Source organism: Ixodes scapularis, unplaced genomic scaffold (assembly GCF_016920785.2).
Source record: "Ixodes scapularis isolate PalLabHiFi unplaced genomic scaffold, ASM1692078v2 PGA_scaffold0__279_contigs__length_252992795, whole genome shotgun sequence".
NCBI lineage: Eukaryota > Metazoa > Arthropoda > Arachnida > Ixodida > Ixodidae > Ixodes > Ixodes scapularis.
The window spans coordinates 186,670,102-186,696,908 of record NW_024609835.1 but is presented as its reverse complement, the minus strand read 5'-3'; the positions used below and the strand labels follow the sequence as shown (position 1 = coordinate 186,696,908).

The 26,807-nt window shown below is 43.2% G+C and overlaps 1 protein-coding gene across 1 annotated transcript in view; it reads right to left on the bottom strand.

Annotated features, from left to right (window-relative positions):
* LOC8032794 overlaps positions 1-26,807 on the bottom strand; it is a 180,233-nt gene that overhangs the window by 73,690 nt on the left and 79,736 nt on the right. The window contains exon 3 of the mRNA XM_029974018.4: positions 3,496-3,804. Coding sequence (XP_029829878.3) covers positions 3,496-3,804 — 309 coding nt within the window. The remainder of the gene's footprint in view (positions 1-3,495; positions 3,805-26,807) is intronic.

Sequence of the window (26,807 nt, the reverse complement as noted above, 5' to 3'; positions counted from 1 at the left end):
TAAGCCGACTGCCTCTTCATGTCACACCTTTGGAAGAGCCAAGAGCCCAAGATGTATTCATGGTGGAGGGTCAACAGAAGTGTTTTGTTGCTTGCGGTAGTCGAGTCTGCAACTCCCCGAGACCTGCTATTGGCAACGTTCCGTGGCGCAATGTGGTTTGGAGGTCATCCACCATCTGCCGCTGGATGGGGGCCTATGCAAACCGCGTGGAGGAGTTTTCTGTGACAGAGGGCTGCGCTGCCTGCAATGCAACCGCCTGGTTGTGGCGGCTTCGCTGAGTGCGTCTGTCTTGGACCTGCTGCACAACAGCCATCCAGGTGTCCAGAAAATGAAGGTGGTTGGCCAAAATCATATTTGGTGGCCGGCATCGATGAAGACATTCCGACCAGTGTGGGGCACATGCACAATCTGGCATGTACACTCTAAGGTTTAAAGGACAGTGCAAGGGAAGACGTGTCTCTTTCAAACGGTGGCGTCTTCATGTGGACGCGTCTCCATGTGGACTTTGGAGTCACATTCCAAGGTATCTACCGTTTTGTAATGGTGGACGCTTATTTTAGTTGGTCCGTTAGTAGTCATGTTTAGCGGGGGCAACGGTTGCATTCCCATGTATCATCTATGCAATCCATAGTTTGCCAGATGTAGTTGCGAGCAACAATGATCCTGCATTTACAAGTTCGCAGTGCAAAGTGTTCATGCCCGTAATGAAGTGCGGCAGATCCTGGTGCGTGCATGTCATACAGCATCCAAAGCGCAGCCGAGAGAGTAGTCCATAAAGTTAAAAAAAAGCTAAAAAAGACGCAGCCTAGAGATTTTGAACGTCGATTTCAAGGGTGATGTTGGCATACCGAACTACACCTTATGGTCTCATGTTACGTTCCCCGGCAGAGCTGCTCATGGGTCAACTTCTCAAGACTCCGACTGATGGTACAGCGCCAGCTAGCACATGAAACCTGGGTAACCGTCAGAGGGCATGCCGACTGCCACCACTATATCAAGCAACGCGGGGCGCTGCCCCATCATTCGTTTGTGGCCTAGCTGGCCCGCACGTCTGAATAAGCACGTTTGTTCACACGTAACATTTTTCTCAGATAGAAAGTTCGCGCTCGAGGCAGGGTTTATACGGCACTTTTAGCTTTGCGCTGTTTATGCACGTAACGGCTTGGATCCAAAATTCATAATATTCATAAGCGCTTATTTTATAAGCGCTTGAACAAAACACCATAAAGTTTACAGTTGCACATAATGCGGCGATTATAAAAATAACTCAATATTCTACTATATTTGTGCGGTATATTCGTCGGTCAGTTTGATTGAAACACGTATTTATATTGCTGAAATTACTTCTCTTCCGCTCTTCTTTTGAATGTTATTCCTTTATGCTGCTCGTGCCGGAACTCACCTCTACCTAGCTCCTAGGTCCAGACTACAATATTCGAGTTGTCGCAACGTAATGTACGGAATGGTTTTGTGAAAAGCATGTTTGTTTATCCACTCTTTTGCGGTTTATGGTACCTTGTACTTCACTTGTAATGCTATGCACTTGAAGAGATGAAAGTACCACTGGCGGTAACATTTTAGAAATTTAATTTCTCGAACACTTCGAACTAAATTTTCCAAGTTCCTCTAGATATACAAATTGTCCGCAAACTTTCGTCCTTTTATTCCGATGTCACACTGCTCATACATCATACAAAAAACCTCTACAAGCACGAGTCACCGGAATATCTATGGTTCGAATGCCGAGTGCCAAACTTCCTCCTTGACCTCATTGTCACGTGGCACTCGCAGCCGGGATCTCGCTTTGACTCGCTTTCGAATTCCTGTGAAGGTTGTCTTTTGTGTGATGTATTAGCAGTGTGATTCCGGCTTAAGATTTTTCTTGTGTAAGTTCAGAGATTCCAGGAGCCTAATTCAGGTAAATGATAGTATGTTTTGCAACAATTTTTTAAGCAAAAATCTTGTAAACACTTAGCGGTTCATAAGCAGGAGAGCTGTAATAATGAAGATTTTAAACTACATGCTGTCTCAAATAACGGCCAGGCTCTTTAAATCAACCGCGAAAATTGATTTCTTAGCTTATCGCGCCAATATTTTGTGCAAGGTTGCCCACAGGTGGTCCAATTTTTCAATGAAATTTGCGAAGAGCGAACTTACCCGAGGTGAAAGTTAAAAAATGCTTATCTCCCATGAAAAAGTAGCGAAGCCCTCTGTCTTCAAACAATACGGCGTTGTTTCCACAGGAGAAAGAGAGCGCGCAAACAGTCGCGACGTTGCTTCGTTGGCGGCAGTTGGCGTCGCGACCGGTTGTTCCCTCTCTTGTCTCCCGTGCAAAACGGCGCCCTATTGCGCTAAGGCCGGTGGCTTCGCTGCGTTTCCATAGGAGTTAAGCCTTATTATTAAATTTTTTTCAAGTAAGCTTGTTTTTTGCAAACTTTTTTGGAAAACATGCACCACCTGTGGACAACGATGTACAAAATCGTAGCGCGGAAGGTTAATAAACCGATTTTTTTCTGTCGATTTATAAAAGCTGGCCGCTATTTGAAACATCCTGTAGATCGGAAGCACATTCCTCGCAAAATATTTTTATAATTTTCTCATCATCAGCTTAAGTCGTTAGTACTATGTCCCGCTTTATAATAAATTATTGTGCCACCATGTCACCTAATGTTTGCTCTCGCTGCAACATGGTGCGCTCTCGATGCATATCTGCATCAGTCTTTTGATTTTTGTAGCCACTTTTAGCGTTATTACGCATATTTTTATCACTTTCTTGAAACATTTGTGTCAGCAAAACATTACATTTGTTCGCAACATGTTTGCGGTAAGTCCTTGCTCATTTGCTTGGCGAAGCGCAAGGCCAATCATAATTTTACCGATTTCCATTCTTGATCTCAAACCTCCGGCTGTAGTTTGTTCTCACCCGTTTTGCGCACATAGTATAGCACGAACCTGTAGAGCTTTAATTACTGCTGGACATTTTACATATTTCCTTAATGTATCAAACAAGCACAAGTTCCACCATGTAATTACTAGATTAATACGCACGTTCCTCTGATTCAGCGTTACCGTTTTACACTATGGCCACTCCGGTAATTGAAATGTCTCACATCATATATTTCGCTCCGATCTCTGCTGCAATATGCTTCAACCAGAGACACGACATGCGCGACATTGTTACTACGAAAACGACATCGCCACCTTTTTGTATTTTGACTACAGATGACCTTCGGGAACACATAATTTAACCACCGTAGTTTGTGCCCAAGAGGAACACATTCAATTGCACTCCCGTTTTTATATGATGATATTCAGTTGGAAAAAAAAATAATAATAAAAATTATTGTTTCTTCTTTTGTAATAATTTATCTCATTTTGCAACATGTAACACAAAGAGGCACAGATAAAGATCAAAACCAAATCGGGGCGTCACAAATCTAGAGGAAGGTAAACGCCGATCTTGTAAAAGTGGGAAAGTGTTTGGAACTTACTCACCGGGCGACAGACTCATCCTTCTTGTTAGCACGTAGTTACTGTAGGGGATCTCGAGCACGCACTCTAATATGTCCGCCACGGACGGCAACGTGTTCTCGGCCATCTCAGCGTGAAGCACAACGTCGAAGAGGCTCTGGGAGGACATGGAGGTGAACGTCCGCACCACCACGGGCTTTCGGTGGCCTGACTGAATCACGTACAGTTTCATGTCAGGCCGTGGGAACAGTCCTCGGCCCGTGCACATGAGGCTCACGGCGCGGCTGCCTTCCTGGGGGAAGCTGTAGTTGAAGGCGAAGGATTCAGCCGGCACTGCGAAAGACGGCACGGGAGAAACAATTAATTAAGCGGAAGGGAGCGAAAGATAATTTAGAGTAACTTTAGTTTAGTGTGAGGACAGTTGGCATAGTTATTTTCAGAATACAGTTCCCTACTGCACAGCTTTAGTTGTAATACTTTAGTGGTTTTTGTTCACACCCTTTCGTCCATACACCGATGCAACTCAAGCGGCACGGTGATAGTTGCCATACCAAAGCAACCAGAATAAGCTTGATTATGGGACAGAAAATATAACTAGATTTTCCGTTCTGTAATCCAGTTTATACTATTTTTTTCAATAAAGTGGCCTGCGTTGTGCAGTGCCGGCCAAAAATCGGTCCAACTACCGGTGAAATGTCCAGTTCTGCACCACGGCCCGGTATCCGTGTGGTATTGGCGTACAGTCGTTTCGCCACAGGCCCAGCATCGGCGCAATATCGTGCGAGTACTCTATTGATTAGACTTTCGCCGGGAAATCGGCAGGATATCTTGGGAGTACACTACAGATTGGCCCGCCCATCGGCCGGGCGTCGCACATGCGTCTGCTCTGTATCGGAAGGACGTCGCGTAAGTGTACTTTCTGCCGACCGTTGCATATCTATTGTTGCATGTAAATCGCATGCACAGACAAACATATTCGTTTTCAATCGCTCCCAGAAGTTTATAAACGCAGCTTATTGTGGACACAATTCAATATGTTATACTTCTCTGTTGAACGGAAAGGAAATTATTAAATAGAATTACACAGTTTTCCCCATGCCAAGCAAAACGCAAAAATCAAACAGAAAGGGCCATGGAGATTGAGAGGGAAGCACGGCGTCTATTATAACATATTTGCAATGTACTTCCAAATAAAACACCGATATTAAGTAATCCGTGATAGATACATAAAACAACTCGGGCAGCACAGAATAGCGCAGACACAAAGTAGTGAACGAAGAAAAGTCGCCATATAAAACGGAAGTTTCGCTGTCGACGACGAACAGTTGTTTGTCGAAGAGCGTCTGCCATACATACCGCAATAATTTCCTGCACTCGAAGAAAGAAAATGCATATTACCCAAAAACGTTCATAGTTTCTTGGATTCTTCTGGCTTGGAGCAGGTTATTTCTACTTCAGAAAACGAAGTTGTAAAGTGAAAAATATTTTACACCAAGAACCTCATTTCGAGAGCGGCATTCTACCTTTTTTCATATATCTGCTGCCACCTAGACACGCGACTGTTCCGAGGCCGTATGACACCCAAAATATCAGCTACACCCTGCTCGTCCATTGGGCCGCTTTGACCTAGATACCACTCCGTAAAACTTCTCCCTTGTCCCCATCGGGGGTTAGATTCGGCCCCGAAGTTGATAAAAAGGCACCATCTTCCCTCTTAGCTCGGCCAGAAGGAAGAACGAAAGGGTACCAAATCAATTTACTTTTGACGCGATATTTCTGAAAAAGGTTCAGTTACGATCGTGAAGTTAGCTAACTCCTGAAGTTCAAATATGTTGGCATAAACGTGTTCCATTTACGATAAAAAAATCTCTGCCGCAGATCCAGTGAGCCCATCAGCGCGTCAGAGTGAGTCACGTGGCAAATTTTCGTCCAAGCGGTTTTCTCCTGCGAAGAGCGGTCACATATGTCGCTCCACCCCTGTGATTATCTCGAAACAGCTGTCGCGATGCCCACAGCCACACATGGAACGAGAAAAGGCTGCACGACTCAACAAAAAGCGATATGAGTGAAATTTGTAAAATGCAGCTAAGCTCCCCCTCCTTGCTTTGTTAGTCGTTCAAGGGCTAAATATAAGATTTAGCAATATAAGGCCAAAAATGACACGTCAAAAAACAAACAACCATAAGTAAAGCCTTTCTCCTTGATCGCGTTCCTTTTAGGAGGAACGAAGGAACGCCGCCGTTTCATTTTGCATCGCTGGAACTGGAACGGGAACGCGTTACATTTTTACTGGAACGGAAAGAGTAACGGCGTTCCTTTTTTTGTCCAATGGGGTAATTTTTATTTTGTTTCGAACAGGGAAATTTTGACAGTACAAAAACAATATCTTTGCGAAGTGCAGGATCTCGTTACCTTTTCGGCTACTAATCATCTTGATTATGTTGTGTGGTCCTCGCTTGATAACAGTCTCGGGTGCAGGAGAGCTGGTGGACATTGATTCATTTAAGAGTCCCCGAAACTGCGGTACAAAAAGCAAGGCTTTTATACTCCGCGACAACTTTTCTTGGCAATGCAGTGGAAGGTACAGGCCCGCGTCCCCTCTCCCATTTTGAGTGTACGCAAGCTCTCCTCCTCTCCTATTTCCAGGGAAGAGGAGAGCCTCCCCGGAAATGGGGGAGGAGGAGGGGAGGGTACGGAGAAGGAGGAGGGGATTGACCGAGAAGAACAGGAAAGGAGGAGGATGAGCAGGAGGGGAGGGGAGGAGAGGAGGAGGACAGGATGGGTAGGTGGAGGGCAGGAGGAGGAGAGGAGGAAGGCTGGATGGGGAGGAGGACATACCCTCCCCTCCTCCTCCTCAGGAGCTGCGCTCTAATTTCGCGTTATAGAGATTGGTAAACGTGTTATAATCATTTTAATTAAAAAAAAGCTATATAACATTTTTATGAGGAAATGATGCGTTCTTTGCGTGAATTTGTTTTCTTGGCTTTTAAGGCTCAGCCCTGTCTTTTAGCCAAGAAAACATTCTGATGTGCGTCTATGTAAGGCAAGCAAAACACAAATCTATCTTGGCGCTTTTTGTTTTGATACTTGTGCATTTAAATTTAAAGATAGCTGCCGCTCAATTTCAGTGCTCTGATCAATCAATGTGTTTTACCTTTGCTGATGACAGTACCGTTTTTATTAATGTATTCCTCATACCTGTCTTGTCGAAAATACAATCTGAATAAGCTTGCCGACATCCTTGTACTTTGTTTCTCTTGTTTTCTTTGTTTTCCTTTGTCTAGCCCGCTTGTACCTTTGCATTAATACCATTGCCATCTATAAACAAAAAGGCAGCAGAAGACCTATCACAATATAAGCACTACAATGATGTAAATTGGCTGAATAAACGATTGTCCATATAAGATCCAAGATCATTACCGCAATGAATGTACAGGTACACTTAATCGACAAAAATAGAATTTGAAAGAATGCCTGCCACTTCTCCCAGATCAGATAAAAGTGTTATAGCGCAAATAAAAATTAAACTTGATTTCAATAATACAACGCACACATTCAGTCGGTGGCTAACTTTCTTTACGCACGATAAATGCCAGCACTCGGACGGCTGTCTCGCAGTTGTGTCTTTTCTAAATTTAATGTTCCTCCGTTTGGTTCAGACGCCGCTGTACCGCGGCGCCTTTTCTTCCGTCAGCCTTTCTTTTGGTTTTTTTTTTCACTTTTTTCGTGGACTCTATGTTAGAGAAATTGGGTTCTTTATTTTCAATATTGGTATGTTTTGAGTGTTTTCGACTCTTTCTCAGTCACTTCGTTACTTACAGACATCAGTCGTTTGCCATGTAACGCACGTACTCTTGATTTCGATTCTTTAAACACCGAGGCATTTATGCCGTCTGCAAATTTGTTTTTTTATTAACGATCATTTTTTTTATTTTCGTTTGGGGCGGAGCCCCTGAACGTGTCTTCTGCTTTCAGTCGCGCTTTATTCCGACTGCTTTTATGTGTGTGCACTGTTTGTACGCTCTTTTTTATGTTCTTTGTGTTGTGACGTGGTTGTGTGCGCGTGTGTTTTTGGTCACATCTGCTGCTGGTTGGATTCCGCTTGCTAGTAGGGTCTCTTTCAATTTCCACTGGGCCTACTGGCACGCTGGCTTTGAAGTTCGGACATATTTTTGGGATCGTCCATACTGACAAGGACGATGTGACAAGGATATCGATTCATGCCCCTCATATTATAAGTAAGTTTCGCAAACGTAGGTCGAATGAATAAAACCTTAGTTGCGTTTTTCAGACGCGAAACAGTCATACGCAATTCCCCGAAGGCGTTCAGCCTACTTAAGTAATTAATTAATTCATAATTAATAATAGGATTTTGTGCGCTATAACTTAATTGTGGTGCTGGATTTGATCAGTGGATATCGTTGTCGAAACATAGGAAACATAATTAATGCTTTAAATTTTACGATAAGGAAATAGGGCTCGCAAAAGTCTAGAACGCCGCGGCGCTTATAATTTTCCATCGCGGCGTCTATATAAGTACATAAGTTGATTGCATAATGAACTAGTAAATGAAATGTCGACGTCCGCAAAAGCACGTGCGTGCTTGTGGGCAGGAGAGTGTTACAATAGAGGGGATGATAATACTCTTACACAAAACAATACAAAATACCGGCCTGCTTTTGGCGTAGAAACACAAAGCACCTTTCTTATATATTACAAAACCCAACAAAATACAAACTTTGAAAATTTGAAACTTTGAAAATAAAATTCAAACACACAAAACAACACACCTGCTTAAAAACAACGACTGGAGGTTGCAAAGTTGGATGACCAGCGAAGTTAATGCACCACTTTCTCAACTCTCTCTTTACAATCCTAAGTAACTGCAAATAAAGAAAAATAGATATCGTAACATTTTATATTAATATGGAAGATAAAAACCGAACCCTTTCACCATATTTTGTGCAAACCCACGGCAGAACAAAATGTTTTTTTCATCGGGACCCTTTGCTTGTTTAGTGGCTGCTTTAATATGTATTTGTATTAGTTATGTACTATTCTTCTTTCATGTTCAGTGCCAACGCAGTCGACGCTACGAGTTAACGGGATCGCTAAAAGCACAACTCAATGGGCCTTTCCTGTTCAAGATTGGTTCAGCGACGATAGAACACGAACAGAACCACGCCGAACATCACGATGGTGCGCTTTTGGTGTTGTTTGATGGGTCCCATCAGCGCGAACCCTCGGCTACTTCTGTGCGGAAAGTGAAACGATGTATAATATGGTACAAATATAAAATTTGTCAATAGCAACATCCGAAGAGACCGGATCTCCAGGTCAGTCTCGAGCTCAGCAAACTTAGTTTCATAAACAATGTTTTTTGCTATGTTTCGGAGAATAGTATCTCCTTTATTTTTATAATACAAGCTTGAATGATATACCGTTATTTCGTATCGTAGTATAGACTCCCCTGCTGCCTATGAATCTTGTACCTACTACGGTTATCAATCAAAAAACGAAGGTGGTATATATAAGCCGACAGCGTTCGTAGGTGTCTCGCTGGGTTGTCCACATGCGCTCCCCATGACAGATGTTCATGGAAAAACAGGCACAGAAACTTTTTAGATGACACGTATTCCGGTAGTGCGCACCGGCAGTTATTACGAGCGAATGAGTGAAGGACTAAGGAGCTGAAAATTTCATAACATTGTGTGCTTTATGAAACCACATTTGTTTTGCTTTATCGATGTTTACGCAAATGAGTTGCCAGTGAACCACGCCATTAGGTGAAAGATGCCATTTTGAAAACATGATGAAGCCTTAAATGATGCAGCCTCGAATTCGCCATTTTCAGATTAAACCATAGCTTTTTCGTCGGCGTACTGAAATAGCCGCGAACCGAATCGAAGCTTTTCACTTTCATTAACGGAGATGTTGAAAAGGGGAGGTCCTAAAATTTATCTCTGGGGAACACCGTAACTAAGTGTCACTAACTTACCTTTAGTGTCATCAATCTTTAGTAGCTGTTGTCGCCCAAAAATGTAGTCGGCCTGGAAATCGTGGAATGGGCCTCTGAAACCCAGATGCTCTAATTTATGTACAAGCAACCCGTTATGAACTGTATCAAATGCCTTTGTGAGGTTTAGAAAAAATAACAAAATTGCTACAATCAATATTTTCGTGAACGTGATCCGACAGGTCTTCCAGTAATCATTGAGTGCACGCGCGCTTTAGCAAGGAGTCTGCCTGTCGCCGTTAGCCGCCACTCCCATAGGTTTTCACAGGTGTTTCCAGTATTGCTGAAGTTATATCGCTTTTGCAATCTGCAGACAATGAAGGTGCGGCATCAGAAAATAAAAAAGAAACATCGAAGATTGTATCACGAAGCAAGGAGCCCGACAATTGTTGGCCATACCCTGTGTTTCTCAAGCTCTCTTAGACTAAAGCGGGTTTTGACCGGATCCTGACCTTTTGATGGCAGCCGTTTCCCTCGCACGGCCTGATTTTTATCGAAAAAACCATACACACTGTCTTACAGCTTAATTTGATCCCTCAGTCACTATAGTCACTCGCAGAATCAGATGGGCATGGAGGATTTTCACTTGTAATGCCTGCGTCCACTCGACAAGGCTTCAGCATCTCGACAGTCTCAGGCGTGCACACGCAGTCTAAGGATGGCGAATAGCGACGAGCGCGGGAAGAGGGCGGCCGTTTGAGAGAGGTATGTCCGTCTTTCTCATCACGCCACTGACTACTGATGAACACCTGAAATCAAACAAGAATCGCGTGATTGGAGGCAGCCAGGGGCGTAGCAAGACCATTGCTCCGGGAAGAATGGGGCCATACCCATAATGACAATACTTGGGCAGCGAGAATAAAAAGGAGGGAGTGGAGGCATAGGAGCACTGGTTTAATGTTGGGTCGGCTACATTTTGAGGAAGAGGGGGAAGGGGAGGGGGGGGGGAGGGCTCAGCTACTGCAAACAAGGTCCACACGACCGTGCCCTCCTAATGCAGCGCCTCAGTAGCCAGGTTCAGCTGTAAGATATCTAACACATCCAACCAGGAATACCCGCGTCTCAAATACAGTTAGAGGTTTCCTCGTTGTAAAGGTAATCGGAAACACACGTTTCTTTTGGTTAGCAATCGATTTCACGGACATTGATTATTTGGCGGGAAATCATATTAAGAGGACCTTGGTGTCGCGGTTGGTATTCGTTCATTATATTTTACGCAAGACATTTTTTTTCACTCTTTATAAACTGGCTTTTTTTTTATTACGTCAACGCATATTGGTTTGTGATCGAAGGGAAGTTTTCGAAATGCTGGTGCCTTTGGCTGCTCATGTTCGTTCTCTGCCAGCTACTATTAAAGTTGATTACCGCCACCAGGTTCATATAAACCCTTTCAATTTTTAAATAGACAAGCCGTATTTTGCCTGTCAAGCACCTTTCAATAGCCTTGTTTCGGCAGGCCTTCCGAGGATGTTCATGCCAAATGCCGATCTACCAAATTACCAGGGCGCTTAAGTGCTATGAAAATGACCAAGTCATGGATATAACAAGGCTTTTTTTTGTATTTTATCCAACACATACTAGGTGATCGCTCGTCTTACACAAGTGATAAAAAAATGTCGTGCACATTTCTGATCAATCGATCCTTTAGATAATAATTAGCTACAATGGGTAAATAAATCAAGTATGGATCTAATAGGGAGCGGTGTAATGACGGGGATTGTTTTTCCTAACTATTTGAAAAGAAAAATGTAACAGCGACACGTTGATGTAAGAGGAAACTATGCCAACAGACAATGCGCCCTGCGGAACTTTTGTTTTCGGCGGTAAGAGGTCTACGTAGCATATTTAATGTAGACGCGACATCGACGTTCTTCTGGCTTTGACTGAGACAGGGTAATCAAGGCCATTCAGTGTTACCGCTTCACTTCATCCCCCGAACCAACACTTCGCACAGGAATCGTATTTTTAATGGCTCCCTCTATACTACTCGTAAAAACAACAACAACTGACGACAACCATCATATGTAAAGCCCTCTGATGCATAAAAGGCAGTATTTAAAAAAAAGACGATCGTCCAGCTAACATCATCAGTTTATTTGCCTTGATACAAAGGTTGCGTGAGCTAAACTTTTCTGCTGCATTTAGAAGTAAAGAAAGTTGAGGATCAGGTCACGTGACGTCAGGTGACGTGACATCTGTTTTCTTGCAACATTTGGCGAAGAAACTGAATTTGTTTATAGGGATCTTGACATGACGTCGCATTACATCAATTTCGCCGTAACATTTATGGGAGAAACTAAATGGGACTATAGGTCACATGCCGTCAAACCTTCCGCTGCATTGGCGGGGAATCTTAATAGGTTACAGGCGTTTCAGTCAGAATTTTTGCCATCCGAAACGACGCGTCAAGCGGCTTCACATTTCAGGTTCGTCCGGTGCCAGTCGTGGTTCGTTCAGCTGCATCGAAAGCTCCTCTATTAGATGTGGCTGTGCTGCATTCACGGTGAAGATGGTTCACTGCTCCGCTGTATGATCTTCTAGCGCAAGCCGTACAGGGCATAAGATGTTTCGGTTCCCGTGAAACGAAGAACGGGAGCAGCGATTTCTAACAATTTCTAAGAGGTTATCTTGACATTCATAAAAAAAGGTATCGATTAATCCGCAAAGGCGTGAGCACTGCTTGCCGTACAAGACACCCGCGAAAGAAGACACTCAGTTGGTCCAACCACCACTACTAGATCAACTCAGTTATGGAACTTCCCATAGAGGCTGTACAATGGAGGAAATCCAAAACCGTGTCCAATTTTTTTTTTTGCTGCTAGGTGGCGCTGCCGGCGCACTAATCCACGCGTTTTCGTCTGCTACTGCTCCGCGGCTGCTTGCGAGTCCCGATTCCTCTCGAGGTTCAGCATGGTCTTTGGTTCATTTTTGCACTTTCACCAGTAAAAATTACAATTTGAGCATCAAAAGCGCTACGACCGTTTTGGCATACGCTTTGCATTGTTGTAAAATGCTGCTGCCTTAGCTGCGCTGAGAGCACGAAGCGTTTCGAACAACCCAAATTCGTCGGCGCCTCAATCCGGTGGCTACAATCAGGGCAAGTTTGTACATACTGTAATAGTAGATGGGCCGATGACTACCAACTGCAGCAGAAACAATTTGAAAGTCGTCTGCTACTGTCAGAAAAAGCGCCACGAACATCCATAAGCTCACTAGGCCAGATGCAACGGCCATGTACGATCCCTATGGCAACGGCCACAAGCGCGCCGTCAATGATGATGATACCGAGTATGAATGCGGAGCGCGCGCCCTCTAACAGGCGCCAAGCAAAGGGACCCCCCTCCGGAGTGGAGTTCCAGAACTGAGTTGGTTCTAATAATGTTGGGTCCAACAACGTTTTAGCGATCAAAGCGCCGCCCCCGACTTTTAATCGAAAGACAATTTAGCGAACAGTCGGCCTCCGCGAATCGCCGTGTACGGGTCGGCCTGGTGGGTTAACATTTTTGTAATGAGCAAGCGCAGACTGTCGACTTGAGGCGGGGTGATCGAAGAGGGATGGGAGAGGTGGCTGGGTTAACACGCCTCCCAGTGATACGTTATTCGCTAAAACGGCAATTCCCGAAAATGAACAATGTTTACCCTAATTAACGTTATTAGATTAGCTCAATTACGAATCTGCTCGAAAACGCTACTTGCACAAGCAGTTCCCCCTCTCTCACCACAGCTCGTTTCCCGTTGTTCGACGCGCCGGACAGCTGCGCAGTGAGTGCAGCCGCCGGCGCACTCAATAACTGCAGCGCGCGTAATGGAATACATATTTACCTTTTGAAGCAGAGCGTCTAGATTGCGTCCACCATACTCCATGGAAGATATAGCTTTGAAGCTATAATCGAGATGGCGTTTCAAACTTCGCGAGGTGGACTGAAGTAGTTATGGGAGGGTACCCCCCTCTACGAGTGTTCCGCAACTGATAGAATCTAGTAACGTTGGCAAATATGTAATTTGCTAAAAAAGATCATTCGGTCAAAACGCGTGAACCGGGTCGGAACGCCCGGGCACGCTCGCGCCCCAGTGATACACGCGCGACGAAACGTCGCATCAGCGTGCGGTTTCTGCAACGAATGTCCACCAAACGTCTGTGTCGACGAAACTTGTTTCGATCAAACAATATTTGTTCAAGTTAAGGCGACTCTTTAAGCGAAAGGTATTAATTTTAACTGCACGTTACGTCCCTGCCTAGCTTATATAATAATCGATGCGCGTTTATGCATGCTCACTTACTCCACATCATTACGAAAACGTGCGGGGGAGGGTCACGGTAGACAGAGAACAACTTAATTGTACCGCCAAAAAAAACAACACACAATTGACTGCTTATAAGCACGATTAATCCCATCATTCAATGTTATCGAAACGAAATTGTGGACGGGAGTGGCGTTTCAATCGCACGAGCAAATTATGCCAAAGCTCCGATCGTGCATTTCAGCCCGCCGCGTCCCACGGCCTACATTTGTACCTATTTCAATCGTTGATGGGATCCAACGTAACCAGCAAAGTAAACAAATCCAAATAAAGAACGCTGGCGTAAAAGCAAAACAGAATAGCTAACCTAGCCTAAGTTTTTATGCAACGACCCGGAAAGCGCAGCGCGAGCGCTGCTTGACGCCGGCCGCGCTCCCTCCGCGCCTTTGTGGCAAGTCTCGACGCTTCTGCGTATTGATCCCTACTTTACATATCCATCGAAGTTACTTCAGACGCTCAGATATTCCTAACTCACCCTGCAGCAGAGGGAGGTGGCTCGCATTGATCGGGTTCAACTCCCGCACAGGCTTCCATAGCCGCCATGCTATTGCGAAAACCATGTGCAACCATATGCAATGCACACCAGCTCGTTGGCGCCCTTACATTTTGTTCATGCTATTGCGTCGGCTGCTAGCTACGAGCCGGAATTGACAATACCCATGGTGCTTTGCGGCTGCTGCCAAACGCCGGCAGAAGCTTTGCCGGCAAAATTAAATTGGTGTAAATGTCACCTGACATCAATTGTACTAACTTCAGCTGGAAGCGTGCGCACAAACGGACGGATAGAACAATAGTTTGGGCCTTGGGTGATCCGATAAAAAACTATTTAAACACGGCAATCGGTTGTGTATGGGCAGTGTCGCGCTTTGCACATGCGTTTGCCATATTAGTCGAATGGGGAACTAAATTCGAGCCGGGCTGCCCAGGAATATTCGATAAAAGACCGCAACTTTATTTTTTTTTATTGCGATAGACAGGGTTTTTACTTACAAGTTCGGGAACATTGATTACAAAGAGCTAGGTGCAGACAAGGTACCAGATTATTTTCCACACACCACCCTCGAAAGTGGAGCAAAATAACTTCCACACAATCCGGATTAGTACAATACAGAAGTCTATTTCATCATTCCATGGAAAAATTAAATTCATTAAAAAAATAAAGGAGAACAAAAGAAAAACAATATGGTCTGTAACTACGTCCGCATTCGAGGACTTCTGCGATTTTGGAAGTCATCGTGGCGCTTACTTATACTGGTGCCATCATCCTTAAACGACGATAAAGCAATTAATGCAAAAAAGTGCAAGCGAGCTGGACAAGGGTGGCGGTAATAGTCCCGTAGAAGGGGCTCAAGGGAGACAAAGGACAAACACGAATCACCAAATATAGCAAGGAGACTGGTGCGTGACCAGAAAAAGTCTACTTGGACATGGTATCGAACCAGGAACCTCTCCATCTCCAGTAGAGCGCTCAACCAACTCAGCTAACCAGGAGTCACATGTGAGTTCAGCAGACGATTTTATCAACTGCCAACAGTCTAACACCAGCAAGAGTAAACGGCCTGCATTTCGAGATAATGACGACAACGCAATTAATGCAAAATTGCGAGTGCGCTGGACAAGACTGGCGACAATAACCCCGGCAAAAGAGGAACACGGGGGACAAAGTACAAGCACAAACATCCAACCACACCTAGGTAACTAGTGGGCTATCGAAAATATCCGCCTGGACATAGTATCGAACCAGGGACCTCTCCCTCTTCAGTGGAGCGCTCTATCAACTTAGGTAAACAGGAGTCAGACGTCAGTAGTGCAGGACCAGACGGATTTCTTCGGTCGCACACCAGTCACCAAGCTGTGTTTGGAGGTTTCTCTGTGTCCTTTCCCTCTCCTTTTTACATTCTCCAGTTATTATTATCACCATTCTTGTCCAGCTCACTTGCACCGTTGCATTTACAGCATTATCATCATAACCTTAAAAGGCAGGCTGTTTAACCTTGTTGGTGTTAGACTGGTGACAGCTGATAGATTCGCTTGCTCTACTGACGTCGAACTCCTGGTTAGCTCAGCTGGTTGAAGGCTCCACTGTAAATGGAAAGGTCCCTGGTTTGATACCAGGACCAGGTGTATTTTCTCGGTTGCGCGTCAGTCACCTAGCTGTGTTTGGAGGTGTGGGCTTGTCCTTAGCCCCCTTGTTACACTTATTCTGAGATTACTATTCTCAACCTTAAATTGCCTATAATTTCCTGGATGCCAAAGGGTAAATAACCTTGGATTACCTTGGTTAGGTGAACATTTGGGATTTTTCGCAGTAACCTTTCACTCAGGCTTTCCCATTTTGAGTAGGAAACACTAACGTTTCCATACGTTTTCAAAAGAGCCAGTTTGGCATGTAGACCCATAATTACACGCGCATTCGCCAGGAAAGTGAGTGGTGACAGAGAGATTGCTCACTACGGCACACCTGGAAGCCGCTCAGACAGATAAATTCCCCCGTGTTTGAAGAAACTTTAAAAATCATGAGATCCAAGGACTTTATATAGCCCTTTCAAAACTCATGTGCTCATTGCGACAAGGTGGAAACTACTACAAAATGGCGGAACAGCCCACACAATAGAACGTGCAACATACTTAGACGGTCCTCCTTACAACTATTCAAATGGATTGTAATCGATTACGTTTTGGAGTAGTTTTGTATTCAGTTAAGTGTATATATTAGAAAGTAATGGCAAGAGTATCTGATTAAATTTGGAAGTACTAAAATGACTCGTAACCGTTACTAGACTTTCCTCGCCTTCCTCATAGCGCCTTTGTTTCTACACGTTTCGTACAAATGGATCTTCGCACCACGTCTTCGACGGAAGGGCGGTTCGTTGATTGAGAAGTAGTTTATAATTCGGTTTCCTAATGCGATGAAAGAGAATTTCAAGGAACCGTTTTTGCATATCAAATATGTTACGCTAGGCCTTCCCTTACGCGCAGACCATGTGCTACCGCAGACTACTTACACATGCGCAGTTCGTAACGGAGGAAATATCGTACAGTATCGGACGTGTAAAAGAGGTTCCCTAAAACTCCCTAATGGACAGTCCGAAAGACGGTAGTTTTCCGATTTGCAGGAACATTTGGTGTTTTGTATATTTGTAATTATCGGAAAAGTAACGATTACTTTTTCAAGAAACAGCCCTTTACGTTTTTTTCACGAGTGGTCAAGCAATCTTATGGAATACTTTTTTTTAACCAAGAGTGATCTCAGTTATGACCGATTACTCGATTTGAGTAACGTGAACAAGACTGAGAGCAAGTCGTTATACACGTCAGAGGGTAACCAGAGTTAGAAACAGACGAGCCAGTCAAATAGCGCTGGAAACGCAACATGACTGTGTTTACAATTTTAAATGTTGGTGCTTTATTTTCTTTCAATCCAACCAAGAAAGCAGAAAATGTGCCGTGAAATTGCGGTATTAGAGTGCGTGCGTGTGCGTGTGCGTGTGCGCGTGCATGCGTCTCTGTCTCTCTGTCTGTCTCTCTGTCTGTGTCTGTCTGTCTGTGTCTGTCTTCCTGTATCTGTCTATGTCTGTCAATCTGTGCCTGGCTGTATCTGTCTGTATGTCTCTCTGTCTGTCAGTCCGCGTGTGTTTGTGTGTGTCCGCCATTGTGCAGGAATTCCGCTGCATCACACAGAGGGCAGACTTTTGGAAGCAAACCAACGCATGCCGAAGTGCACGAGCAGGATGGGGATCGTAAGCTCATTTGCCGATTTTATAAGTACACCGGAAACAGCACTATGACGAATAAAAAATCAACGCAAACATGTACGAAAAACCTGCAATGCAATATTAAGCGCGCTACATTGTGTAGTGCGCTTGTGTCGCCCTAACGTTCTCTAAGACGCAGATAGAGCTAATCGGTCCATGTGTTAAACAAACCAGAAATATTATCGACATCCGTATTTTTTCATGTTGATTGGACTTCATCGTTTTGCAGGTGAACCATAATTTATGTTGGCCCGTGAGAACTTCTGTCATTCTGAAAATATCCACAACAGCAACCTCATCTTTTAGCTCTTTCATTACTTTGAATATGGCATCTAATTATCATTGCATCTAAGCCTCATGTAAAAGTAACCTTTGAATAAAAATGGTATCATTTTAACCGGAGACTTAAATACACGTAGCAAGACACCAGTAACAAGTGTATAAATTCAATAATTGAATGCGTACTTTTCAGCCTCTCTGACCATTTAAATTTTCGCCTGAGTGTCCGCGCGCCTCTTTATTCGCATTAAGATAGATAACAATACTAGGGGCCATACGCTTTCTTTGTCCCTAGCGTCCTTCCGCTTTACCAAACGACATGCACAATATGCGCACTCCAGCTATATCCGTGACTTCTTCATCGATCGCAATTCAGCCCACAATAAACTATCCGACGATCCAAGGATTCCTAAGCTGAAAGCAGACATTTGATGTAACCCCTTGGTGGTATATCGGGTTAGGAGAAGAAGGGGGGGGGGGGGGGGGGGCGAAGCGGGGCGGCAGAGTCGAGGAGACCTGCCGCCGTAAGGACGACGGTTATTGAGGTGGACGGCCGTTGTTTCCACGCGCCGTGATCGTCGCTCAGCGTAACATGGGCCGGGTTCGCTCGGCCCACGAGCGGCGGTCGCACGTCGCTGCTCCTTCAATCAGTCTCGCGGACAGCTAATCAATAGCGCGCCGCCGCAGAACCCTGTGGGACGCAGTACCGTGGGGCGTTGCATGTGGTCTCAGCCCCTGTGCCCCGTCGTCCCCGCCCTGCCATCTACTTAAGGCCCTGGGTGTCCCGCTCCCCCGCGGTCGCAGGGGACTGAAAAGGAAGGTCGGACTTTGTCGGCATTTAGACGTCTCGGGTCGACCCCGGTGACTTTCCCGTCGATATCGATCGCTGTTCGGACGGAGCTCGTCGCTGGCTTTCACTGAAAGCGATAAAAACAATGCCCAATGTGTTTTTTTTTGTTTTTTTTGCAAGATTGGTAGTAGCAACATTTTGCTTTATTTCACAATTCGCGGTATAGAACTCGTTTCGCGGTTGACGAATTTTCGTCATCGCTGTAGGAAACTTTTTTATATTTGTGCCTGCCAAGTAATACTGAAGCAAATATTGTTAGAAACCGTGTTGTATGGTAAAGTTAGTATAATAGTAAACGTAAAAAGTAGCACCGTTACAAAAAAATAATGACGTCACATGAGAGTTCTCGTTTGGCTAGAAGTCTACCTTAACTGAACAAAAAAAAATAGGTTCGGCAAAAAAATGCGACACAAAAAACAACATCAAAAAACGATACGAAAGTGCCGCAACTCACTACATTCAGCGGCTCAGGTACTGCCATATTTAGAGCATAGTGTTTACGTAAAGTCACCACGTGGCGGATCCCTTGACAACCTTCTTATAGTATTTTTCGTACAGGAATAGTGCATGAGAAATACGGGCTGCAAGATTTTGTCGTTTGCAAGCATCTGTGTATTCAATATTTTCCCACCACCGTGTATAAATATATATATTAAAATTAAAGTTATACTAGGGTCAAGCTGTTTTAAAATTTATTACAAAGGAAGCCACTACTGCTCCGCCACTTGTGAGGAGTTCTGCTCAAATTTTACCAAACTATTTCTGCTGCAAAGAAGCTTTACCCATGTATTAGCGCTGCGTAGAGATTTGACGACGATACTAATAAATATATATATTTTTATCTAAACTAAAGAAAAGCGATTTACTAATGTCATGCAAAATATTTTAAAAGCTTTTGCATTCTTAAATACCGGCAGGTATTGTAAATTGTTCATGCCAGAGATAATGCTCAACGTTCTAGCTCTTCACATCGTATAAAACAACGTAAAAAGTAGTAGAGGAGTGAGAAAAGCAAAATTTCAACTCGAATACAATTCGGTTCGAATATTGCCGAAAGCTGGCCAAAAAGTCAAAATTCGAATTTAATGCGAATACCGAATAGTGCTTTCCCACTGTCTAGAAGAGAAAGAAAGAATAATAAAAGGCGCGCATAGGTGGAAAAAAGACTCACATCAAAATAGTCATTTTTACGACTTCAACCGCAACTTAAATCACACCAGTTTCGCTATAATGATGTAAATCAAGCATATCCAGCGAAAAATACTCCTAAAAAGTATTTCATATTTACAGTTTGGGTATTATCTGATGCTCTCTTTGCGCTTTGGTTTTCTATTCAACCTCAGAGGAAGAAGGCTTAGCTATGTTCCGTGCGTCGCGGACCTTGCGACGCACTCGGCTAACACTGCAAAAGAAACGAGTTCGAAGGCTTTATGGGCGGTGTTTTCTTTTCTGAATATTTTCTGATCTGAAAAGTAACGCTCACATTGAGGTTGTCATTTTGGTTTTGGGTTCACTACATTCCTAAAACCAGCTGCAACGCGCTCCCTCGGCTTAGTCGCTCTCCGTCGCCGACACGCGATGCGGTAATTCTAACGACAGATCTGGGGCGGTTTCCTAAACATGCAAGGGATTTGGAAGTCCACTCCGTGGGGCACGTTCAAATTTGACGAGCGGAACATAGACTTGCAGTTCTGAAGCCGCCCACCGGAGACGGCCTGTCGTTCAGTGTGGCAGCTGCTCGAACTCAGCCGAGCTCGAATTCGCAGGGCCAATTGAGCTCTTTGACAACCTATCAATACTGTCACTGTCCAGCTGCGGAAGCAACACGCGACAAAGGTCGGGCGCAATCACCAAGTCCATGTCACAATTACAAAGAAAGAGGTCCGCGTTCGAAGCGGCGAGGAAAGCACAGTGCATGATCGCCGTCGATGGAGCTCAGGTTGCCGGAGAGACTTCAATAAAAACAGAGCTAGCAAACTATAACTTGCACGACCGTTGTCTACAGCGTTTTTTCCCTTTATTTCTCAAGTGGACGCCAGTGAGATTATGTAAACATCCATCAGTTGCTGTAAATGAAGACGCGTAACATTTCGTCTGCTCTTTCCTTCGGATTTTCTCTCCTTCATTTTCTCGTTCTTCAGCTGAAGACCGATGTGAACGCTTACGATTTTCCACTACCATGGTTTTATTACCGTGGTGGCTCCCGCCTAAACCCGACATCCTCCTGCCGGACGATCAGCACCCCTCAGTCTTTCCGTTTTCATAGTGCAGCGATTGAACTTAATTGCGCAGATTCCGTCATTTCTGTTCAAGGAAGCCTCGACATTTTGGTGCTGCACTATAGAATGTTTCTATGCACTGCATTAGTCGTTTTATAATTTAAACTTCACCGTGCTTTGTTCATCAAGGTCAGCAAGATCCCGTAATTAACTCGAACGGGAGGCGCCCCCTTTTTGGTGACCTTGACGGACATTAAAGGGAAAACTCTTACAAAATTACCTACAAAGTCTCATGGTTAACATTTGGAAGGCTCAATGGCCCCTTTGTTTCCTTCGCAATTTTTTCACACCAAGATAAGCTTTACAATTACTTTGTCCAACCATGTTCGATCTCGTTCGATCAAGTGGCACCTTGGAATGGTTATTCATTCTATTAATCGGCCTAGCGCGATTTGCCCGATTCGGCGAATCCTCCTCTGCCAGTTGTCCTTCGACGAATGAGCTTTGTAGCAGTTGGGCTGATTCAGTAGAAGCCACGTAAAGCCTGGTCACGAGACATCAATTAACGTCACATGACTGAAACACCACTTTAGTTTCCTTGCTAAAATTAGCGGGAAATGCACGGGCGGATCGACGGGCAACATTTTGGAATGGGAGTTTTATCGGAAAGCATTACAAGCTTCAGAACTCGAATACTAAGATTCTGAAAGTCAAACAAAAATATTCAAATAATCAATTTTTGTTTCCCATTCGTACACCAAGATACGCACATCCGCAAACATAGACAAACATAGACGTAAAAGACTTATTTTTGACCATGACGACATCTTACAATTCATTACTGTAGTGTAGTGTACTGTAACACTTAGTCTAGAACACGTCTACCTGAAGTTCCTAATGTCAAACGTAATTGTGTCATTCTCAATTCCCCATTGGAACAAAACTTTGCAAGGTTTGTATTCTCGTGAAAAGTGGAGAAACGTAAATCCTTAAGAATACTCCTGGGACTATACGATTGCCTAATAGGGTCTATGGTCGCCCTTTTGTTTTCCTAATCCTCCTGCTTTAAAAATGACCCCAAAGCCTTTGTCTAACGCAAAATGTAAAATAAAGTTCATGAAGTGTTATTTGTGTATATTAACAAGGAGGGCAACATAAGACAGGGAAGGAAAAGAAAGAGGCGTAAACGGTAGGAACAACAACAAACGTATCGGAATACAGATAAGAGTTTACTTAGGAAAGGATCGAGCTCTTCTACAGAAGAAAACTAGGACACCTCAGTTGACGCAGTAAAACTCCTCACAAGGTCATCTCCACAAATATTTCGCAGGGAAAAAACGACACTTTATCGATAACCTCCATAAGGTACAGCATCGAGAGCCAGCAAGTGACCTTTATCTTACATTTATCTTCCCACACATACTTATCGTAAGCTCATGCAGATATGTAAACAAAGAAAATGAGATTTCATAGGAGAAAAATGTTTTCGCTTGCTTGTCTAAAACATTTGGGGGAACACCAACGCAGACCTCTGGAGATTTGATAATAGTAGCAGACTTTATAACGCGTTAACGCAGATCAGATGCTCAGCTTATAATCCTCGTGCAGGTTTATTCAGGAAAACAATTGTTGAACTTTTCTAAAGGTTTTGCAATCTCTGAATAAACCGATTTTGGCAAATCCACGCTTCTGTGCCTTGTAACTTTATTGGTCACACAGCGGGCTGTCTGAGACATGTAAAAAAAGAAAAAAAAAAGAAAACCACATTTAAGTCTAAATTTTACCCCTGTTTGTTTTCACTTTTCTTTTCCCTTGTTTTCTTTCCCTTTGTCTCGGGGTTTCAAAACTGTAAGCGTTGAACGGCTTGCAATCGCCATTACCTTTTAACAAAGGCATCAACCTAGGAAGACAACAGAAAGTTTTAAGATTAATTCTGACATCATAACGCACCGCCAAGCCCTTCAAATTGTACTCAATTACGTGGAAAAAAGGCAGCACACCCAGCCGTCAGCCGTCAGTTTTCACTTTTCTGACGCTATTTTAGAAGCTAAAGAAAAGGGTATTCTTAACGCTCGAAAGAAATTCAGATGAATAACATAAACCACGTAGCCTCGAACACTGTAACACTAAAGTGCCATTTACAAAACGATCAAAAAACTTCTTTACTACATTTCAAAAAAAAAAAAAAAAGTGTACTTGCGTCACCATTATTTCGGCTTTATAGTGACGACTTTGTTAGGGCAAAACGTGTTTTAGCGCATTCTTTTTGTAACTTTAATACAATCCTTTTTTTTGTGGTACGTTTTTCCTAACTTCGACTAGGTAGAAAAGATATGCCTATTTTTTCAGTCTTGTTTTAGTTCTGATACACTAAATTCTCAGTTGTTCGTTGAATATAAATAGGGTGAATGGACGTTTTAAGATTTTAGTAAGCATTTATTTTTTGAAGTTGCACAGGAAGGAATATTTTGAAAACGTGAAAGTTGCTATGCAAGTTTGGACCTTGCATGTACGAAATAAATAAATAATACATTGACAAACTGGTGAAATATCATTTTGCCAGTGTGGTAACTGGCATGCCAATAGCTTTACGCGGACGCTACATGTAGGAAGCTCTTTGATTGCAGTAAATTGTCTGCGTACTCAGATCTACAAATTTAGCCACGATATGAGTATTAAGAAGGGTGGCTTAATTTGAATTTAAAAAAATTTGCAAAAAAAAAAAAGGTTCAAAAGCAAAAAAAAAAAAATGATAATCGTTGCAGTTGCTTTATTCCTCCGATGAACAAAATCGTCCTTCATACAATTTAGAACTCAACCGTCTCATAGAAAAAAAAATGTATGAAGGGCTGGAAGGTGAAATGTGCCGAAAACTCAATTTGAGTCATTTCTCAAATTTTGACGTCTATTGAAGACTGTTGTCTTTACTCAAGCATCTAATATATTTCTGCGCTGCAGGAAATACTACATGATTTTTTTATTGTTATCAGTAAACAGCAATTTTCAGGTTTAAAGTTATTTTTGTGTCAAATATCGAACTTTATACTTGAAACAATTTTGCATCCAATTTATATTGCTCCAGTAACCCAATAGACTAGAAAAAATATTAGTGCGTAGGTATAATTCGAAGTTTTATGGTGGTTCTTTTTCGCCTCGCCATTGTTCAGGCTAAAAAATAATATTCATATATTAACTTCTAACAAATAAAATTGTTTTAATAAAAAATAAACGAAATTAAGTAACAATTTTGTTTACTTATTGGATTGCACATTAGGCTGATAATTTTATATAAGTATGAACTGTATTTGTTCCTTATAAACCAGCTAAATAAGCCAGTTCTAGGCCGGTCAATCTGATTGGTTCAATTATGCTAGTTTCACTGCAATGCGATTAGGGGCTTCAATGATAACCGATGCTTATGGAAGCTACTTTAACGTTATTTCTTTTCAGGTGTGTAGGCTCACAGCAAGCCTTGAAGTATATTAGGGCGTTACGGCGGACTAATATTAACCATTATTCGGATGAGGCACACCGAATTAGTGTGAACGTCTGCATGAACGGGTCGGCCCAAGAACAATACAAAAATGCATGTTTGGGAGGGTGTTCTTCACAAGGGCCCTCCGAGATCTAAAATACCGCAATGAACACAACTAGCGTTATTCTAGTGTCAATCAAATCAGTAGTGTAGAAGCTGCAAGAGGCTCTGGCTGAATAGTCATGTCATGCAAATCCTTGAAATGATAGGTGACGGGATGTAACAACATCACTTAAAATATTCAAATCGTTTGAAGTGCCTCGTCCACCCCCGCGTAACGCCATAAGACAGGGACGACGCCAACTCAGCAATTGGGCCCGAGCTCGACGCCGGACGTCCTTTGACGCACTGTTTGGACACGAGGCCCATCAGAACTCTGAGGCAGCGCTTGTGTCTGCGTTTAATCTCCCTGTGATGACGTCTAAATGCTAGTGCACAGGCTTTGATTATTTTAGGAGGAGCTGGCAGTACTCAAAGGAAATCCTTTAGGATGGCAGCCCCCCGCGCGCGTGACTTAGAGTGAGAGATTAACCAGGCCAAGTCATGAGAAGGGAGGGAGTTCGAAGAAGGAAAGAGCGGAGAAGCGCAGAGCACGAGATGTGGACGCGTGCCGACTGGGATCTGCGTGGGTCGTCGTCGCCAACAGCGCTCTGCAAATCTGGAGCTAATGGCACTCCCGCCGGTGGGTCCGCAGTCGTTCTGCGTCGTCCGGATTGTAGTCTCGGCGACACGTTCTGTGTCGCCGGCTCAATTATCGGTTCCCGGCGTAATTATGGCTCTAATGTCCTTCTATCGCTAAGCGGGGGCGTCTGGTTAACCTTCAGGAAAAGCGCAGTCTTTTTCTCTCCCTCGCTTTCTCTGCCACCGTTTTGTATCAAAACCCTAACGTAATTGTTCGTTCTTAATGTTTTATTTTATGTTGTGTTTTGTTCATTCTTTATTCAGGTCAGGGAATAGCATATAATTAGTAGTTTAGGGCCATATGTGTTGCCTGGACGCATCCTTGTCCCTTTCAAAGAGTAGGCCAGAGTTCTGAATAATAAAATTCGTCTACTAAAATCTGGTTAGGAAGATGACTGCCTTTCAAAAGGAATTGTCTTGCCTGCCTCTCCCAAATACAAGACAGTAGCAATAACAATTTGAACACTTAAAACTTCAAGTTTTAGGACCAATAGGTGAAATTTAGCAGTCTAAATCATCCACTATCATCCGTGTTAGCTTTCGTTTTCTAATACCGGATCTGGTTAGTATTTCGCTAAATGCTTAACTTTTTTCCTATTGACTGAAGGTTCTGCGAATAGTTTAAATTTAGTTCGTAAAATATTGTATCAACTTAGTCAAATAGCCGTGAAAAATTATCCAATTTACATATTGTTTATACGCTGTATTCGTCACACAATAGGTGAAGTCAACCATTATCTACCATATTATAAGCATATAATATAGCCATATATGCGTGTCCTCTTGAGCCTAGCTTTCATTCGCTTCGTATAAGGAGAATATTTTGGGGACCTTGAGTAGTACATATTATATCACAAAGAACGTGGTCTTGCTTTATCATAAAAAAGACGATACTCCAAATCTAAAATTTGGCTGTTTAAAACTATTTCCGGTCAAACCGAGTAAACTTATATAGATTGCTTGCTAGCAAACTTATTCCAAACATATATTTTTTACCTGTGTATACAGCGTTCCCTGTATTTCGGTGTTCTATGAAGAATGCTAACGGGCAAAATGCACAGCGGATTTTTTCGCTTGTAAAAACTTGATTTCAGTTGAGCTTAACATTGTTCAATTGCATCCAGTATCATTTTACGCGGAACAATGATGCGCCGTAATCAGCACCCATTACCCGGCACATTTAGAAAGGCACATTTAGAGACCCAATTTCTTTAAAAATATCTTATGGGGAAATACCGCGAAGATAGGGAAACCAAATTGTATTTCTTTTCGTTAAAATTTTTCTAAACTCCAGATTGCATTACAGACAGGAGTAGGCGCAGTAACATGAACATAACAGTAAAAGGAAAACAGTCATTATAAAGGCAAAATACAAACTTGGTACTACACATTGTTAAACAAGTTACTAACTGCAATTCTGAGGTCTGCAGTGTAAGTAACTAAAACTATGACCGCGGGATGACGATTCGACTTCAGTGAGCTTTGGAATGAAGGAACAAAAGTAGATGTGCTGCGATTAAAAATTATAACATTCAGGTAATGATTGGTACATGATGATATGTAAGACTGTTTTGAAAACACTGCTTGGCGAGGTGTTCGGTAAAAGGAATAAATCACCTAAAACAAATATTCGCGAGATATTTTCTACGAAGAGATAGGTAAGGTACAAAGAAGTATAATTGTGTAAAGCTAATGCTCG